General features: G+C 40.9%; 1 protein-coding gene across 1 annotated transcript in view; it reads left to right on the top strand.

The window, feature by feature from the left end:
• JAK2 (Janus kinase 2) overlaps window positions 1–20555 on the top strand; it is a 147046-nt gene that overhangs the window by 112352 nt on the left and 14139 nt on the right. The window contains exons 14-20 of the mRNA XM_065406323.1: window positions 4679–4806; window positions 8536–8674; window positions 10382–10533; window positions 11271–11421; window positions 12188–12324; window positions 14054–14243; window positions 17369–17493. Of these exons, the coding sequence (XP_065262395.1) occupies window positions 4679–4806; window positions 8536–8674; window positions 10382–10533; window positions 11271–11421; window positions 12188–12324; window positions 14054–14243; window positions 17369–17493 (1022 nt within the window). The remainder of the gene's footprint in view (window positions 1–4678; window positions 4807–8535; window positions 8675–10381; window positions 10534–11270; window positions 11422–12187; window positions 12325–14053; window positions 14244–17368; window positions 17494–20555) is intronic.

The raw sequence follows: 20555 nt of genomic DNA, 5'->3' as shown, positions 1-20555 counted from the left end.
CCCCCAGCATCTAGACCCCCCACGGAGGCCCCACACCCAGACCCCCTGCCGAGCTCTATACCCCCACACACACACCCAGACCCCCCCCCCATGCCTAGGCCCAACCAACTTCACCTGGACCCCCTGCAGAGTCCCATTACCCTTGCATCCAGAACCCCCCAACAAGCTCCTATGCATCCAGATCCACCCCGCACCTGGATGCCCCACTGATCCGCCCACACCCAGATTACCCCTCATAGAACCCTCTCAACCCACATCTGGATCTCCCCACATTAAGCCCCTCCATACTTGAATCCTGCCTTGCTGAGCCTGCCTGCCCACATGGAGGGGCAGGGCCCTGGGGTGTTCTTGGGGCAGGCCTGGTCCTTGCTGTTTCAGGGTTGGGTGCAGCCTCACTGCTGAGTCCGTGTCCTGGTGGGGAGCTGCACAGTGATTTCCCACCTCTGTGCAGCCAGTGGCCTGTGCTCCCCAGTGCCATGCTGGGGCCTCCACATTTATTTGGCAAATAAAATTTGCAGAATTTTAAAATATTGTGTGCAGATTTTTAATTTTTTGGTGCAGAATTTTTATTTTTTTGTCACTCAGGAGTAAGTGACATCAGCAAGCATCATAGGAAATTTGAACAGGTTGTGGGAATATGCAGTGTAACCTTTTGTGAAGGATTTGCTAATACATCTGTAGAGACTGGCAAAGGCTTTTAAGAGCCAGCTTTTCAGAATCAGCTGACAAAATGGTTTCCACAATTTGTCCACCTGTATTTGCATGTCCATAGTGATCAATGGTGAGCATAGGTGCCTGATTGTTCAAGCAAATCACCATTTGCCCTGCAAAAAGTCTTGACTGTTACCCTTTGCACATGACCAAATGCTGATTTTGTGGGGACAAATACAATTTTGGAAGGTGTAGTTTAGGCAACTAGTTCTGAAAATGTGGCCCCTTATTTCAATAGAACTCTGCCCCCCTCCTACCTTCCCTCCAGTAAAAAATCATCCTAGGAACTGTATATGGGTATGTAGCATGTCCTTAGTAACTTTTTTAAAGCAACTTCAGATTGTTGTTCTAGATTTTATTTATGTATTCCCTCATACGCCAGGCTTTTATATGAGCTAGTTCTCCTGTTTTTGTATGTGTATATTGTCTTAAGGTAGATTAGTGTTAGTAGATCCCTTATCTTGGGGTCATTTTTTACCCTCCACTCCTTTTATTCAGACCAAAGGCATAGAGGCCAGGTTTTGCTAAATAAACTTTGGTTTTCTGTTTTAGTTTTTCATGTGGCTTTTCTAAGTTATTTTAGCATCATATTGTTTTCTTTCTGAGATTCCCATTTTTTTAACAAAATAAAACATTTTATAGTAACAGTAAGTGTCGGAATCCCTTTTTTTGTTTGATCATGGGAGTAATGAAGAGCTCAACATTCTGCAAGATGTCCCCTGAATTCAGTTAAAGGGGATCTGCAATGATTTTGTAAGCAAAGTTGTTTAAGATCCTAAATCCTACTTATCTGCATCATAAAATGTAAATGCCCATATATTTTCCTTGACTGCTCAGAAAAGCCTTATCCTTGCTTTGCAGCTTGTCTAGAGCTTTCATGATGAGAGAAACAACATGAAATAAATAGTATAAATCAGTGGTTCTCAACCTTTTCTACACTGGGACCCACTATCCCATTTAGCAGTGTAGGAGGGCAGGACTCCACCGGTTGAGAACAATGGCCCTTATGTTTGTGTTTGATTCTCAAAGTTATTTTAACATCATTTTGTGGGGTGGAAAGGGATCATTTTAAATTGTTGGATGTCAAGTAATTTTATTTTAATAATTACTAAAAATATTTAGTCAAGAGAAACAAGAAATGGTAGGCCAGCTCTTACTAACTGTTTCTCTTACTGCCAACTAAGGGATGTGACTCCCACTACTTAGTCGCACGGGGTGGGGTGCGGGGTATGTAGCTTACTGGCTACCATGATCAAGACCAAGCAAAAAATCACAATCACTAACTATGGTTGTTTTATTATTAAAGAAAGGAAAAGAAACATTAAACAAAACAATACAAATGACAGAATACACGTGATAGACTAGTGACTTCTATTACAAACTCATCTCCACAGATAGACGTATAGAGTTTTTAACAGAGATTAAATCCTTGAGAGTCAATCACCTTTGGGGGGTGCTTTCTTCTTGATAAGTTAAGACCAAAGTATATTGTTTCCCAAAATTAGTCTCTTGTCCAGGAATACATGGTCTAACCATCTGGTGATTAACAGGAGAAACAGACAGGGTAGGTGAGGTAATATCTTCTATTGGACCAATAATAAAAGATATCACATCACCCACTTTGTGTCTCTAATATCCTGGGACCGACATGGCTACAACTACACTGCATAGGAGAAACAGTAATTTAAGTTACACCAGTATTTTCATATCCCAATACAATTATTACAAGATCCCTTAGAGTCTTAGTTAACTTTCTCTCACCAGTCGATGTTGAAGGCTTGGGGGGGAGGTATCCTTGGGTTGGTTTATTCTTGAGTCTTCTCTGTCTGTGGCAGCTTGCTTGTGGAGTGCTATTTTGAGCAGGATAGCCGAGGATACGTGTGATGGAAAGGGTGCTCACTTCAGAGTTTGTATACCCTTCTCCTTCCAATTTTCATGACATTATAGGAAAACGCTCCTCTTTCAGGCTTGTTTAGATTCAAAATTGGTTGCTGTTGCTCTTTGGTTGGCTTCATACCTTGGGGGGTTGGCTTAGGTGACACCTTCAGCTCTTGAATGTGCAGTCTGCCTAATGAATATGCAGCATTTCTTCCTGCCTTTGTGCTTCTTGGGACAGGGAAGATCTATTCCAGATAACTTTTAAAATTAGTTTTAACTCTTTTTATTCAGTCCATTTTCTGAGAGAGTCTTTCAGTTTTGTTTAGAGTTTAACAGGAAATTAAATTCTGTTTTTTTAAAAAGTCCATATACTCTTTTCTTCTTTTTTTTTTATAGAAAAGTTTTTAGTTGTCAGAATAGTCTTCTTAAATTTAAATAACTCTTACAAAGTCTTGAGCTTAAATAATTAAAAGGTGTTGACTTCGGAATGATTATTCTGGTCTTCTGAAGTTGGTTGAGGGTTTGCCACTGCCAGTAATTAATTCCCCTATAATATAAATATTCTGTACTTAACTGGCTTTTTACACTACTTTAGCAAGATCATTAGATTCCATGCTAATACATAAAGCTTTTTACCATTTTAATAGCAATGACATTAGAAGCTGTATTAAGAGCTTTGCATTTATCTAACATATCTGTAAGAATACATTTCACAAAGATGTTTGCCATTTCAACATTTAAGAAATAAACAAAAGTTTAAAACATCTCCATATACACATGATTTTCTCTGAAGTTCCTAAGAACAGAAGCAGGTTTTCTTGCAAGAGGGTGAGGATTGGTAGACTCCACTTTACCTAGTTGTATTGCTCTGATAACCCACCCTACGTCCTTTTACTATTAGGCTTCTACTTAAAACATAAATGTTTTACACGATCTGTCTTCAACTGTGCTTGTCCTTGGAAAATAGAAGTAGAAACCTTCTGGGATTTCTGGGATTAGCTTTCACATTTTGTAACATAATGTTACATATGTATTGTTATACTTCCGAGCACCCTGGCTATAGCATTCTTGTAGCTGTATCTTAATATTCAGTAAATATTCTCCTTGGTTTCCCAGTTCACTTGTGGTGGTGTTAGCATAGACACTTCAATTGTTGTATAATGTACTGTATCAGTAGGGAATTTTATCTTCAGACAGCTTGTTTATAAGTATAGTAATTTATCTTTAAACTCATAATTAGACTCTGTAGTCTATCTACTTCTAAAGATATGGGAGATTTACATAGGTAACTTCCTTAGTCTACTGAGAGGAGGCCAGTCCCTTATGTTAGCAACAACTACATTTAATTCAGATAAGTCTGCTACAGATCTAAGTAAAATTTATTTTGTATAGTTCTGAAAGCACTGCATGTTCTCTAAAAGACTAAGTTGCAAGCCAGTTTTTGCATTATAAAGCAGGAAACACACTGTGGTTACAATAGGTTTCATTGTGTTTGGAGTCCAAATGAGGAACATTAATACAATTGAAAGCAGAAGCTCAGGATCATTTCACTTCACTTTAAATTATTTGTTTCTAAAAAAATAAACCACTGAGACAGTGGCAACCATGCAGCTGTGCTATATGGCTTCCTGGGTCCTTGACTAGAAGACTGTTTAAGCAAGTGTTGCCAGATTAATACAGGCAGGCTGTGGGGAAAGGGCCTCTTCTTACGGCTGTGCCTACACAAGATAAGCTGTTAGCACAGTTTGTTTTCAGAGGGGAACTTCTGTTGTTCCAACAAAGAATGTGTTTCAATAGCAGAACCAACAACACTTCAATTCAGCAGGATGAAACTTTAGATTTAAAAAAAGAAGAAGAAAGTTTGTAAACAACTGCAAAGTGACTGAGTTGAAATGATTGTTTTATTAATGCAATATGACATTGATATACTTATACATTATGATGCTAACTTGAAACCACATTACTTTTATTGTCACAAGGTAGGGGGAGGTGTTAAAAATTGGATCTGTTTCTTAGTAGTAGCAGTATGTTTATAAAGCAAGAATGAAAAATTAAACAGTCTTTTTACCTTTTAAACACTTTAAATCAGATATCCTGGTGCAGGAATATGTCAGATTCGGATCCTTGGACACATATTTGAAAAAACACAAAAATTCTATCAATATCTTGTGGAAATTGGAAGTTGCCAAACAGTTGGCATTGGCCATGCATTTTCTGGTAAGTCGTTTTTTTCTTTTTTAGTTGATGGTCAAATTCATATGCTTGGTTTATTATCTATACATATTATACAAACACACACAAAAATCTACATTAAAAGATTTTTATGCAGTCAAGCACTCAAAAGTTAGGAAATGCCAGAATTAAGGCTGCCTGTGCAACCTAGTTCAGCCCCTTTGTGAGTACGCATGAAGATAGTCTTTAATTACATAATCACATACTATTTTTTCCTCAGGATCCATGCCTCATTCAGTTCACAGAATGGACAGTGTTCAGTTAATGAGCAGCTAATTCAGTATTTTGTTTTCTCCTTATTGTTCAATTTGTGGACGTAGGCCTAATTACTGGACACTGTTCATACACTACTCTGAAGACAGCATTATTAATTCTGTCATAAGCTTTTCTATAGCACTTATTACAGTGGTAGGCAACCTGAGGCCCACAGGCTGCACGCGGCCCATCAGGGTAATCCGCTGGCAGACCACAAGACAGGGTTTACATTGACCGTCCGCAGGCACGGCTGCCCGGAGCTCCCAGTGGCCACGGTTCACAGTTCCCGGTCAATGGGAGCTGTGGGAAGCAGCAGCCAGCCTGTGCTTCCCACAGCTTCCATTGGCTGGGAATGGCGAACCACGGCCACTGGGAGCTGCGGGCGGCCGTGCCTGTGGGCGGTCAATGTAAACACTGTCTCGCGGCTTGCCAGCGGATTACCCTGACAGGCCGCGTGCAGGCCACAGGTTGCCTGCCACTGGCTTATTGGTATAGTACCTGAGTGCGTCACAAACGTTAATTAATTTATCCTCACAACATCCTTATCCCCATTTGATGGCTGGGAAGCTGTGGCATACAGAGAGAGAGAGGTCAAAAGTGTCCATTAGGGCAGCATTCAACTGTCTTAACCATAAGACCCTCCCTTTATTTTCTGCAATCCCCTACCTCATTCACTACACACCTTCCAAATTCTGTAACAAATGGGGCAGAGGTCTTACGAAAAGCAGCCTCCTTTACCATGAAGTCCTGATTCATGCCCAGAGCAGATCCATCCTATTCACTAAATGAAGCAGGGGACCTGTGGAAAAAAAAGTATGTGTTTATGTAATTAAAGACTATATCATAATGCATACGAATAAGGGAGCTGAATTAAGGTTGCACAGGCAGCCTTAATTCTGGTATTTTCTGATTTCTGAGTGTTTGACTTTGCAACCTTCATAATATTCTTCTAGCATAGCCTTTTGTATATGATTTCCTAGGTTTTTTTTTAAAAAAAAAAGCAAACTGAAAAAACCGAAATTCCATCATATGGTTCCTCAGTAGGGTTGGAATCTTTAGATCCACCTGACAGACATCTGGCACTAGAGGTAACGGAGTAACTGCTACCACTAGTAGATTGTCATCCACTGTGTGAACCAGCACTAAAGGGAGATGAGACACTTGCCTTGATAGTGGGTTTCACAGATATTTGCTGGCACCAGAAGACTGGTGAGACTCAGCTGTCCTGGGTTCCATTCCAGGCTCTGGAGGGGAGTGTGTTCTGGTGGGCACAGACTTTTGCACATTCCACCAAGCTGATTTCTTCTGTTCCATCCCCATCAACCTGTTCCTGTCCCACTCCTTTCTCTTCCTCACTGCTGGCTACTTGTGACAGTCCCAATCTCCTTGCCTTCCCAATCCAAGACCCTACTCCTCAGGCTTTTCATCCCAGTCCGTCTTTTTTTCCCCAGCCATCTCCTCCTCTGAGTTTTCTTTGAGTCAGAATCTCTGCTCTCCACACCCAGTCCCAGGCTCCTTGCCCAACTAATCCGAGTTTCCCCCTCCAACTCCCAGTCCCAGTTTCTCTCCTCCAGTCCCAGTCTCACCAGACTCCTTGTCCCAATCTACTCCTTTCTCTCTCGCAATTCAGATGACTTCCCCCTCTGTGGTGCCAGCAGGGAGGGTCATTTGAGGCATAGGAGAGATGGGCCCTGCTCTCAGTTCTAGCTCCCAGCCCCATCACGGTTCAGAGTATAAGTTACAGGGAAAGCCCTTCTGAGCCGGAGCATGTTTAGCTAATCTGTGGGGATGGTGCATGCACAGTTAGTCGGCACTAGGAGCTGTGAGAGGCTCCAGCACGCTCAATGAGGATGCAGTTTGTGGAGATTTTAGCTGTTAATGTTGAAGAAGTCTTTACTGCATGTGCAAACTGATTTTTTTCAAAGGCTTATAACCAGGGCAAATTTGGGTGGATTTTCATGAGGATGGCAAAAGGTACATACATCTCTGACACACATGCCACTCCTGCCAAATTTCAAGTCCCTGCTCCAAAGCACAGAGGTAGTAGAGCATTTCAGGTGAAAGGTCTTAATTTTTTAACTTGGGCGAAGTAATGTATATTTTCTTATCCTTCTCAAAAACAACTGAACCATTCTGGCTGAAATTGTCCAAGAAAATTGAGCCTGAGGCAGACATCGGGCATGAAAAATTTCACCCCTGACAGTTAAAGTTTCATAAAGTTATAAGCAACTGGGCATAGGGCCTTATAATGGGAGGTGTTGGGCAACCTTAATAATGGACGGTGCTACCAGCCCTGCTATAATTAAGGGCTGATCTGTGAGCAGTATTCCTACTGAAGTTAAAAGGGACTTGAAAGCAGAAGAGGGGACAGAATTAGTCCCATCTGAGAGTTAGCCACTTACAAGATTCTAGGCCAAATTCTGCTCTCAGATACACGCAGGCTGCTCCCATTTCAATCAAGGAGGTTAGTGCATATGTAAGGACAGAACTTTGCAAGCCCCTTCAATGCTCTACATAATTTTTCTCCTTCTTAATCTTGCCTCTTGTGTCCCACTATTCTTCTGCTTTCTCCTTACCCTCCTCTAAATCTTCTCCCCGGACTGTATCCTTTTCTTCTCTATTACTGTGTTGGTGTCATTCCTTCTCTCATGCTGCTCCATAAACAGCTCTTATTTTGTCCTGTTTTGTTTGCCAAATGGTCCCCTCTCTCCCCCTTGGAAATCCCAACTTAAAAATAACTTCTTCCAGGAATCATGCCTACCATTTCCCCCCTTCATCTTCCTATGCTCAATATAAATTACCTTCTAATAGTGTTAATAGCTAACACCAGTAAAAGCTGCTGCCTTTTTCAAATTACTAATATACTTCAGGCCTTATTTGATGTCTGCCTAGTTGTAGAACAGGGGTCGTCAACGTTTGGCACCCGGCTCGCCAGGGTAAGCACCCTAGCGGGCCGGGCCAGTTTATTTACCTGCTGATGTGGCAGGTTCGGCCGATCGCGGCCCCCACTGGCCGCGGTTCGCCGTCCCGGGCCAATGGGGGCGGCGGGAAGCGGTGCGGGCGAGAGATGTGCTGGCCGCGGCTTCCCACCGCCCCCATTGGCCCGGGACGGCGAACTGTGGCCAGTGCGGGCCGCGATCGGCCAAACCTGCCGTGTCAGCAGGTAAATAAACTGGACCGGCCTGCTAGGGTGCTTACCCTGGCGAGCCGCGTGCCAAACGTTGTCGACCCCTGTTGTAGAACATATATTAAAGCTATCCAAATTTTAAATCTAGATAGATAATGGATATAATTTAACCAATATTTAAATTTTCTAACCAGTTGGAGAGGAATTAGCGGTGTCATTTTATTCCTGCCTGCAATATGTGATCTATTTAATTTCCTAGACTAACACTTTCTTTTAAATGCCTTCTGGATTTTACCTGTTTATTTACATAAAAATGTATTTATCTTTATCAGGAAGATAAAAGCCTGGTTCATGGGAATGTATGTGCAAAAAATATCTTGCTTATCAGAGAAGAAGATAGGAAGTCTGGAAACCTTCCGTTTATCAAGCTTAGTGATCCTGGCATCAGCATGACAGTTTTGCCAAAAGACAGTAAGTCTTGGAGTCAACTGTCTTGGCTATTGTTTGTAACATTGAAAATATTTGTATTTTTATTCCTCAGACCTCTCATTCTACTGATTGTTTATTGTGATAAGCTCCTCCAGCCTTTCTCCAGTCCCTAAAACACCATCCCAGACAGCAGTTAAAACTGCATCTTGTTATCAACAAATGGCTATAGGAAACAAAGTCAAAATTTTCTGCTGGGTGATTTTGTTTGGTTTTAAATAAGTCTGTACAAAAACACAAACAGGTTAAGATGGTGCATTGGGAAGACTGGCATTTCAACATAGATTACTGTATGTTCTAAACAAAACATCTTTTCCAAAGGGATGTTTGACCAGACTGTAATGTGCCATGACTCAGTCTACTGTACTTGTAGCATACTGCTGGATTAGTAGTCACTGCAGGTCAGGATTGAAGTGCTTTATCATAGTAATGTGGAGAGGTTTTGAGCGCATATGGAAAGCCCAGCATTTTCAAAAGTAACCAGTGATTGTTAGGTGCCCAATTTGAAACTGCGGGGGCCTGATTTTCAAAAGCATCCCCCACGCATCTCAGGCTGGGCACCTGAAATCACTTCACTCATGAAAATGATGATATGCTGCTGTTTTGTCACTTTTACAAGCTGTGAAATGCTTTCAAATGGAATAAAAATATTAATATTAATAGGACAACATGCACAAGTAGGTGCATCTGATGATTGACTACTAGATGGCTATATAATGTATCCATTCTCACTGTCTCCCCTTTTTTGTCTTTTAAAGTGACACTGTCAGGTGAAAATTCATATAGTCTTCAACAGGTTTCCTTAGCTGTGTTAAAAATAATACCTTAGATTATTCAAATTGGAAGCATTTTTAAAATATAAAGTACTAATCTTCATTGATATTGTTTACTTTTTATTTATTTATTTTTGCTATATTCAGTTTGGAAAATGAAAACAGACTAATCCATTTTGGTTTTAATCAGTTTTACTTTATAGTTTATATATGTTGGCAGGATGCAGCAACCTTTGGAATGTAAGCAGTGTAGTGTGATGGTAATGTTATACAATAAACTTTCCAATGAATTTTTTAAAAGTTGCAATATTTCTTTTGATGGTAGTCTTTCTGTAAACTTAATTTCAAAAATCCTAAATCTTGGGTCTAAACTGATCTGACAGTATCCTTTTAACTTGTTACCCCAATCAGTTTTAGTTTTGATCAAATAATGAAGACTCAAACAGTTGAATTCCTCTGTATGCACACTGCTGCTTGTTGCAGAGTCAGCATGTTGTGCCCATCTGAAAACTACTAAGCATGTGCCTCTGATTTTTCACCCTCTCAGTCTTGTGTGGGAACTACTGTTTCTTGATGGTAGTGGGAAAGGGCATTCATGTCAGAGCAACAACATGATAGTAATTCCTTAAATCTGGCTTCATGGGGCTATAAAGAGAAGACAGTCAATGAACTTTTAAAATTAGAAGCAATGATACTTCATCCTAGTTACAAGTGTTCATCATTTGTGCATGTGTCATTTAGCATTTACTATTGAAGAACAGGAACTTCAGAAGAGTTTGAAGTATTTCATTCTAAAAAATAAGAGATAATTGTAGAAATTCAAACTTTTACTAATTCTAATGTGTTTAAGTAGAATTTGCAGATAAAAGTAGACACTTCAGTATTATTCGTGACCTGTTGTGTTTTCATGATTACATAGTTCTTCTTGAAAGGATACCCTGGGTTCCACCTGAATGTATTGAAAATCCTAAACAGCTAAGCTTGGCAACAGACAAGTGGAGTTTTGGTACCACTTTATGGGAAATCTGCAGTGGGGGAGACAAGCCCCTTAGTGCACTGGATTCTCCCAGGGTAAGTATTGGCAAGTAGAGTTTGTTGTTACTGTATCTGTGAACACCATGTTTCTTTGTTGACTATACTTTCTAGTCACCTTTAAAATGCATTTTTAGTGCAGTATTGTGTTGGGTCTTGCAGAGAGTCCAAACCCTGAATTATCCAATGCAGAAGCGTGTACAGGTATAAAAATGTCTCTAAAAATAGAATACAACTTTAAAAATTTCCAAAATTATTGCTCCGTAATATTGCAGGTCTTTCCTGCAGGCATATTTAGTCCATCTCTCTTGAAAATTGTCAGGAGAGTCCCCTAAACGCGAAATCCAACCCTTTTCGGAGCTTTACACAAACTCACTTGTACCCATCACAAAAGCCTAATCTTGCCTGTGGCTGCTACTGCAATTTCCCAATAGTTCCCCCAATCAGCTCATTTAATAACACATTCCTAGCAGAGCCACTGGATAGACACTTACCTGGAAGGAGAAACATCTGAGATGCTAGCCCCCTCTGACTCATCCACACTCTCTCATAGTTAGAATAAGGGTAGAGACAGACCTCAGCCAGCCCACAGGTGGGCAAAACTTTCTTACTGCTCCATCCTAGTTAGGCTGCACAGAATCACCTGTGCAAAGGAAATAAGTTGGTCTTTCTTATTTAAACCAGAAATGGCTGGTCTGCCACAGATACCATGTTTGTCACAAAGCTGCTGAGAATGGTATTATACACTAAAGCATCTTCTCTGTCTTTAATCCTAGAAGCTACAGTTTTATGAAGATAGGCACCAGCTTCCTGCTCCAAACTGGACAGAACTAGCAAATCTTATAAACAACTGTATGGATTATGAGCCAGATTTCAGACCTTCTTTCAGAGCCATTATACGTGATCTTAACAGTTTGTTCACACCAGGTAAGTTCATGAAGGAAAGGGAATGGATTTTTGGTAGAAGGTTGTAAACTCTTTGGGGCAGGGGCTGTTTTGTTCTGTGTCCATAGAATGCCTAGAATAACGGGATCCTGGTCCAAGGCACTACCACAACATAAACAACAGACGTTATAATGAATCTATTTTATTGTTTTCCAGTTTGCTATTAAAAGTGAATTTTACTGGGGGATCATTCAAAACATTTTCATTGTATTATAAATATTGATTTCAAATATATTGGCAAGATTGCAGTCCTAGCTTCTTAGTGAAGTACATTATATCAATGATCCTTGTACTTTCTCCCAGTAGCTGGGATAAATACTGCTAAACTTGCTACTGTTCCTGCAGACTTACTCCCTGGTTATCAAATGCCCTTCTGATTTTTGAATGTTGTGCCCCCTAGAAAAGGGGCCATTGCACAGTAGGTGTTATAGTTAAACCAGCAAGGATTGGTTTGCAAAAATCCATGTTTGAAAATTCTTAAGAGAAGGGTCACTATGAGTCAGCTGTCAAGACCAGTCTCTTTTTTTGGCCCAGCAGCATCCAGAGTGTCACTCCAAATTGCTGGTTTGTAATAACTCATTCTTTATGGCAGCAACTTACTATCTGATATTTATTTAGGAAACTGAGTTCAATCCACTGTTAATATTCTATTATGCTCTGGATAGACCTAGAGAGGGAAGGGGGAGCATGTCAGCAAAATGACAAGGTTTGCCCTTTCATCATTTTTTTTTTTTTGGTTTTTGCCCAGATTATGAGCTATTGACAGAAAATGACATGTTACCAAACATGAGGATTGGTGCTCTTGGGTTTTCTGGGGCGTTTGAAGACAGGGACCCAACGCAATTTGAAGAGAGACACCTTAAGTTCTTACAGCAACTTGGCAAGGTAGGAAGCTTTGAACTCTAATTGACTGGAAGAAATAAGGTTACTTAGGTGTAACTGAGGTTCTTTGAGATGACTTTGCATGTTCTCATTTATGGGTGATTTGCCATTTGGAAGGAAGTTTTGAACTCTAAGGCCTGGTCTGCACTAGAAAATTGTTTTTCTGTCAAGCATGTGAAAAATCCACACTCCTGAGTGTCGTCGTTAAGCTGACCTAAGTCACCCTGTAGACAGCACTAGGTTGACAGAAGCGTTCTTCCATCGACCTAGCTACTGCCTCTTGGGGGATGAATTATCTATGCTGCTAGGCAAACCCCTCCCATTGGGGTAGATAGCATTTTCACTGAAACACTACAGCAGCACAGCTGTAGCATTTCAAGTGTAGACAAGCCCTAAGTGGCTGGAAGAATCCCACCTTTCAATTTCCTCCTGGTGACTTCTTATACATCATTTTCATTGCACCCTTGTGTTATTGGAATAAATTGTGTAAATATGGTTCCAGACAGATATAAGCACAATGCACATTCCTTCCAGATTTGCCTGTCAGTCACTGTGTAGGGTATCACTAAACAGAACAGAACTCTGGGATGGAATCTCTGCACTGAATCTAGTGACACTGAGTGGTTAAAAGTTTCAGGAGTGTGTTACTAACACTTAGATAGACCTATCTTTTTCCATTTTTATTTTCTGCTCTTAGATTCATTTAAAATTGCTCCTGAGCTCTTCTGCATGGTAACTGATTTTTTTTTTGTATCTGAACTATCCTGAATAGGGCAACTGAGTGCCTCTTAAAACGGAGAATGTCTCTGTTAACGGGGGCTGGCACTGAAAGTGTTATGCTGCAGAAACCAGTGTTTGGCTACATGTTTTGCAGACCTCTGCAGACTGGCTGCATGAAGGTGCTGCTGGCCAGCAGTCCTGATGAAACTGACGGAACCCCAGCTAAGCACATGTGCTTTTTGAGAACCACTCCCCACCATGCTTGTCACATGTTAACGTTCTGGACACACGGAATCAGAGACTCTAGTAACACTGCCCCCATATGCTTTGTGGTAGAGTACAGGAGACAGAAGAGTTGGTTTCTCGGGCAGAAGAAGGGAGACACTGGACTGAGGGTGAATAAGTGAGGCAGGGGATAGTTCTGGGAACAGCTAGTTAGCAAGGAGAGGAAATGAACAGAGCAGAAACTTATGGTCAGGAAAATGAAGACAGGCATAGAAAATAAGTTAGCAAAATGCAGGGGTGGGGGGGGAGAAGGACACAATAGAGAGACAAATGGAGAAGATCAAGAAATAAAGGAGAATTGGGGAATGGGGCGGGGGCAGGATATTGGCCCACAGATAAGAGTCAAAAATACTGTAAAGGTGCAGTAATAGCTGAAAACTGTTAAGAGGCTGCAGTGGAGTCAATGCTGTTTTTATCCCTTCCCACCCTTTACTGCTACATGTCCCAGCTATTAATTCTGAAGTGTGAGTGGGAAGAAATTGAGGAGGCAGAGAGGGAACAGAGGTTGCTCCCACCTCCTCAACATGCTTCCCAAACACATCTCCCCCAATCCCACCTAAACTGTCCCCTGTGATACTCTTTCGCCTCTCCCCCTCCCCCAGCCTGGTGTCCTGGTTTTTCACTTTGAAAATCTGGTCCCTTTAATCCTGGTGCAGTTGTACACAGGTAATTAGGAAATGACTGTGACATGGGCTTTTTTACTTTAAGTGTTTCTGTTTTGGTCTAGGGTAACTTTGGCAGTGTCGAGATGTGCCGGTATGACCCACTACAAGACAATACTGGAGAGGTGGTGGCTGTAAAAAAGCTACAACACAGCACGGAAGAGCACCTACGAGACTTTGAAAGGGAAATTGAAATCCTTAAATCCTTGCAGCACGATAACATTGTTAAGTACAAGGGAGTGTGCTACAGTGCCGGTATGTAAAGTGTTTAACATAGAATCATAGAACTGGAAGGGACATCGAGAGGTCATCTAGTCCAGTCCCCTGCACTCAAGGCAGGGCTAAGTATTATCTAGACCATCCCTGACAGGTGTTTGTCCTTCCTTGCTCACACTGCTTATTAATCAAAACAAAGCCAGAACTCATTAAATGTTTTCATGTTGCTGGGATACATTTCCTGACTTTATCAGAGCTTGTATAGATGGCATAGCAAAAGAATTAGTGTCCATCATACAGTGCTTCATTAAGCCAAATGGACACGATTTCATCTAGTTAATCTGTTGCAGTTATAGACAACTATTCTCTGATACCTTTTTTTAAAAGTAAAAATTGTAACTATTTGCAACTAATTACACTGTAAAGTACAGACAAAAGTCCATGTAGAAAGTCATGAAAAGTTCCATAAAAATGTGGGGGAACCTAAATATTTCTTCCTCTCTTTGTTTTTGACTCATTGCCGTCTCGGCAGAGTGGATTCCACTTCATGGACTTCCTCTATGAGAGGAGAATAGCCAGGGAACATTTTAGAAGCTTTAAAGTCATGGAGTGAAATCCTGGCTCTGTTGAAGTCAGTGGGATTTTTGCCATTCTCATCAGTAGCGTCAGAATTTCACCCATGGTCTTTGCTTTAAAAAGCCTTGTTTTCAAACCAAAATGAAGCTTTTCAAGCTGTTAACATTGCTGACCAACTTGATGGCAGCTACCATCTTCACCTGTGTAGCGAGGTGGAACTTTAAAAGCTTAATTTCTGTTTTGTGTTGGGGGTGCTAGTTAAAGCATGAATCAAATATAACTTTGGACATAGTATTAGTCTCTTGCTTCAGAAATAAACATTTCCACTTCACCTTCACATGTATCTTAAGTAAATATCGTGGCTGTGCCTCAGCACGTAACTTTCAGCAGTAGCATAGTGTAGGTACACAAATTTGCATTTATGTTAATGTGTGTTTAAGTAGATAAATGCACATTGCTGGTCAGGCTAAAAGACAATAACTAAGCATTCACTGACACAGTGTTTAATTAAAAATATGTTCAGGGGTTAAAGAAAAGTTTTAATGCATTTCTGTGATTGTGTCCCATTACAGTGCGGTAACAATTTGATTTATTTTAGGTAAATGAAAATGTGGAAGAAGATTGCCTTTATAAATCCTGATTTCAAAGAAAGCAGGACTAAATTGCTACATAACTTCGCTCACTCATTTCTCTAATCAAAACCAGGATTAGTTGGAATTTAGTAGATTTGCTCTCACTTGCTGCCTCATTGGAGTAATTTTTTTCCCTAGGGCCTACAGACATTGAACATTTTTGTTGAGCTTGTCTGTGGCCTCTCATCCTACCCTGCAAAGGAGGTCTTTGTTCTCTTGAGAGAAACCGATTAGTAATCTTTTCCTAAAAGATGATAGTATAACAATAGCCTGCTGTGCTCAGGAAGAAATCCCCCCCTTCTCTCTTCCCCCCCACTTCCCCCCCCCCCCGCACTGCATACTGTTGGGTAGGTGTATTAGTGTTGAGATTTGTTGTTTCTTCTGAAGCAACAGATATTGCCTGATACTGGAGCAAGATAGTGTATTTCATGAACAAATGAACTGAGCCAGTATGGCACACTCAGTTTGTGAACTACAGAGGGCATTAATATTCATTCAGTGATCCAGGCACAATATTTGACTCACTGTCCACCTGTGACAGTGACTTCCAGCGGCTGAATGTGTGCTATGTGAAGTAGTGTTTCATTTTAGTCTGCGTGTTCTTGCCATTTACTTCACAAATGATGTATTATGGAACAGAGTAAAACTGAGAGACTGATCAACTTTCATTATGCTCCTTCCTTAGAAAATAGTTGGAGAAAAATTGTCTGCTGTGGAGCCTCTTAAAAAGGGCCTAAATCTATTTCATTGTCAGTTTTTTGGGCTTAGCAGAATTTATTGCAGAATCTTGTGCTATTTAAAGTGTACTCTAGATAAGGCACTTGAGTATTTCTGGGTATAAAATTGCTGGTAAACTAATAGAGAATTCTCCTTTGCTCCTGTGGCTGTTTCTTCAATTATGGAGTCATTAGTTTTCTAGTAAAGTAAATAAATATACAAACAGATGCATTCAACCTAGAGCAAAGTGTCCAGCTCTGAGAATTTGAGGTTTGAGAGAGAGAGGATGTCTAGGTATTCATAGAAGACAATGTGTACATACACACCACACAAAATCCATGTGTTTTGCTCAGTTCATTGTGTGCATTCTGGGCATGTTGGCACTGTGTAAAATAAAACATGGATCAAATTTTAGAAGTTCTTTCTCTCAGATCTTCTCTACACTGGAAAAATACATGGTGTTTACTAATGTGATTTTAAACATGTAGACAGGGACAAGTATGTGTTTAATATTGTGTTCATTAACATGATACTCTTTCCTATTGACTTCACTTCAGTTCTGCATGGATGCAGTGGTATGCTCGTGCATTGTCCATTGCAAAATTGAAGCTTTATTTGCTGTGTGGCTGGGACCCCTGAGCATACCCATGTAACTGGATTGTCACTCCTACTTCTTTCCAGCTCCATGGGGTGTCTTACTACATGGAGTGTCTTGCCCCATGTGCTGTTGGTGGCACTCTATGTATGATCTCCTGACTTTGTATTCCCTGCTGAGATGTTGTGCCGTAACGATTCCAGATTTCTCAGGATGCACTGATACAAACATGGTTGGGCATTGTGATAGTATGAACGTGCAAACATATCTGACACATAACTGTGTTGTGTCCTGCTCTGTGGACATAGTTCAACTTTGAGTTTATTGTATCTAGGTCAAAGGAGGGTGTCATGACCTGGTTACAAAACCAGGGTGGTACATATAGTGCAGATGGGGCCAAGGTTAAAACTGCAAATCAATCCATCTTATTTCCATCCAGAGTAAGAATGTGGTGTGATACAGGCTATGTAAGACTGTTCTGAACTACACATGTTCTGATGGAGCAAGAATAGAAGAGCCTTCAGGGTGAAATATTTAAATATTTTCAGCACTGTTTGCTAGTAAATTTATTTGCAGATATATATAATTATTTGTATTAAGAAATGACAAAAATCTAACCTTATATTTTGTATGTATTTAAAAAGGTCGTAGAAATCTGAGATTAATCATGGAATATTTACCATATGGAAGTTTACGAGACTATATCCAGAAACACAAGGAGAGGCTGGATCACAAGAAACTTCTGCAGTATACGTCTCAGATATGCAAGGTAAGAAAACCTATAGATGCTGTTAACAATGTACATACCTGCAGTCTGTTAGCAGTTCTTCCCTTTAAAGAATGTTTATTGTTATATTGATTAGAAATGCCTGATTCAGCAAATAAATGTTTGTTTTCATTGTCAACGCTGGTTCACCATTTGTGAGTAGAACGGAGTAACTAGATGTCCTCCTCATAGGGTGACCCCTCATCTCAAAAAACTAATCACCTTTTTGCTTGTTCTAAGCTAGGTTGGTCAAATGTCCTCTTAGATATTGGTGTTATGTGCTTCTTATTGCGTGAAAGTAAAGCATTCTGTAGTACATGCCAGTATACTCTTTAGTTGATAAAGATGTGAGCTGCAACAGAAGCACTGAAGCTTGCCTGTCTGCTGACTCAGACAGAAAGCATGCCATCACTTCCACTTAGTTTGTGTTTGAAGCCATAAGGATATCTTTGCAGCCATAAGGACTAGAAGCTTTTTTCTTTTTTTTAAGTAAAAGCTTAGATTAGATTTTCCAGAAGCTGATGACACCTAGGTATGCTTTCTATTCATTGTGGGCTAGCAGATTTTTCAAGATCTGGTTGTTCAACTGTAATAGTACCATCCTCCCCATTTTCTGATCTTTTCTCTCACATCAGTATTTTAACCCATGTTTCTTTGCTCCCCTGTCATCTCTTCTGTCCCTCCCTTTTCTCCGTCCCATTATTTCCTAAGCCTCATGGCTTGTAGCTGACACTTTGCAAGCCCTCTGCTATGAAAATCAGCACTCCCAGAGGCAGCTCTTCTTGTGACTAATGAGGATGCTTCTGTAGATGCCAGTTAGTGCAGCAGGAGCCTGTTGTGTGGTGGCAAAGTGCAGGAATCTGTGTGCAGTTCTGCAAAGTGCTGGGAGGTAGCGGAACAGGGAGGGGACTGGCCCTGGGTGAGTTTCCCTCCTCTGGATCCTGCTTTGGGAAGTTCTTGATACACTTTTGATCTCTCCTGAACTAGCTTTGGAACCATTTGTCATTTTTTGAAGTGTGAATATTTTTCCTTTTATACTTAAATTTAATTTAAATTCTTCAAGAGCCCACACTGAGCAAGCAACAAATGATGTACACAGTAGCACTGTGACCAAAACTGGCCTTTCGGGCCCTACAAAGCCCAGCTATGAGCCCCTTGGATTTGGGGGCAACTAGAAATATAAAGGAGAATCTTCGCTTTTTTTTTTTTTTTAATTAAACTTCTAGCTAGTTCTCTTGAAGAGACAACTTTGCAAATATAGCTGATATAAACCAATTATTAGGTTGAAAAGAACAAGCACTTGGGGTCCAGGCTCCACTTCTGCAGCAGGAGGCTGGTGGGACCTACAGATTCACCCACACGCATGCTTTTTACGTAAAATGAGTTAATAAACTTCAGAATGTGTCTGAGAATTCTCTCTAACCCTTCCACAGCTCTGAAAGGCAGCGCTTTGCTCATGGGTATGATGGTCGTGGATGTTTAGGGGATGGGGAGTGGTGGCACAATTATTTTTAAGCCCTGGCCAGAATGCAGAAGCTGGCTCTGATTGCAACACAATGTTGAGAGAGGAACCGCAGAAATCGTACTTTACCGACTCTGTCTTCTAATTAGGAAAAAGATTGGAGCTAATCACTGTAGGCAAAGTTACTGTTCTGGGGTGAGATTTTGTACCTGCTGTTTTTATTTATGCAGCTGTTCTTTTGGTCTAAAAACATTAAGAGATCCAAGGAGTTATTTCATTTTTTTTAAAATGTTGGTCTGGAGTTTTCAAAACTACTTCTCCTTGTCCTTTTCTGTTTATTACCTGTTGAAATGTCAATGGATTTATATAATGCTGGATCTTGTCACCAGTGACATTTTTTTCTGGACACTTTCTGTCTTGAGGGAAGCTAAAAGATAGTGAAGACATTGGATTCAGGTTCCGTTTGGCAGAGTAAGACTGCGGCCCATACTTTCCTCTCAATATGTGCATGACTCCCATTAAAATTAATGGAAATAAAAGGGACACATCGCTGGACAAATATATACCATGTGGTTTTACATGGCAAATAAATAATAGGCCCCTATGACAGCCCTGATTCAAATAAATCAATCTCTTGTGCATTTTATAAATTATAAACCATGGGGTTGTTTTCAGCCGAAGGCTTAGAGGTAGAGGAGGATAGCATTTCCATTTACAGTGTCTGAAACATAGGGAAATAGCTGCAAAGGTGGTATTCAGAAACAATACCAGTTTCCCAGTCCAGTGGCCTGACTGAGGAATCAGGACAGCCATGGAAGAAGCCAGGATTTGAGAGTGATGTCCGCTCTTGTGATGGAAACTAGGCATGTCATGGAAGGGGCATATATGGATTTTAGGGCAAAAGTGCCAGCTCTAACATTGTTAATGTGCCATCCACAGCGAGGCATTAAGCGCTTGCATCTGAGGGCATCAGGCTATCCTTCCGCCTGGCAGCAAATAAAGTACTGGTACACAATGGTGCCATCTAGTGGTGTAAAGAAAATAAGGAAAAATCTGTTCAAAAAGATTGACAGAAGTCTGGGGCATAGTTTGACTTCTTGGGGGGGGGGCATCTTTAGTCCGGCCAAAGGGGCCGTGTGTGGAGGGGCAAATTATGCATTTGTTTGAGGTTTGCAGTTTCGGGGGGAAGCAATGCCCGCCTGTCCTCCCTCCAAACTATGCCCATGTTCCCCCCTCTCATATTTCAGCAGTGACAAAAGGAATAGGCACCATAGCCAAACTGTTTGCTCCTGTAGGAGGTCTGACATCTGGGGAGCAGCAACAACAGAAAGGATGTCTTATTCAAGGCAGCATTGGTCATAGGTTGTCCCTACTCAGAGTATGAGAGTGAATGTTTGTGATGGTGAGTGCTAGTGGGGATGTGAGGAAGATCACACAGGTTGTGGGGATCAAAAAGGATGATAAAATAGAGCTGGATAAAGCAAGCAAAGGAGAGAAGGGGAAGCAGAGCCAAGATTGGCAGTCAGACAGGGCTGGCTTGGTTGGCACTTTGTGTTATCATGCCAGAAACTTAGCCTGGCTTTCATTCTCCCTGGGCTAATGG

The sequence above is a fragment of the Emys orbicularis genome, chromosome 6 (assembly GCF_028017835.1).
Source record: "Emys orbicularis isolate rEmyOrb1 chromosome 6, rEmyOrb1.hap1, whole genome shotgun sequence".
Taxonomy (NCBI): domain Eukaryota; kingdom Metazoa; phylum Chordata; order Testudines; family Emydidae; genus Emys; species Emys orbicularis.
Note: the sequence above shows the minus strand (reverse complement) of the source record. Positions and strands in the feature narration are given on the sequence as shown.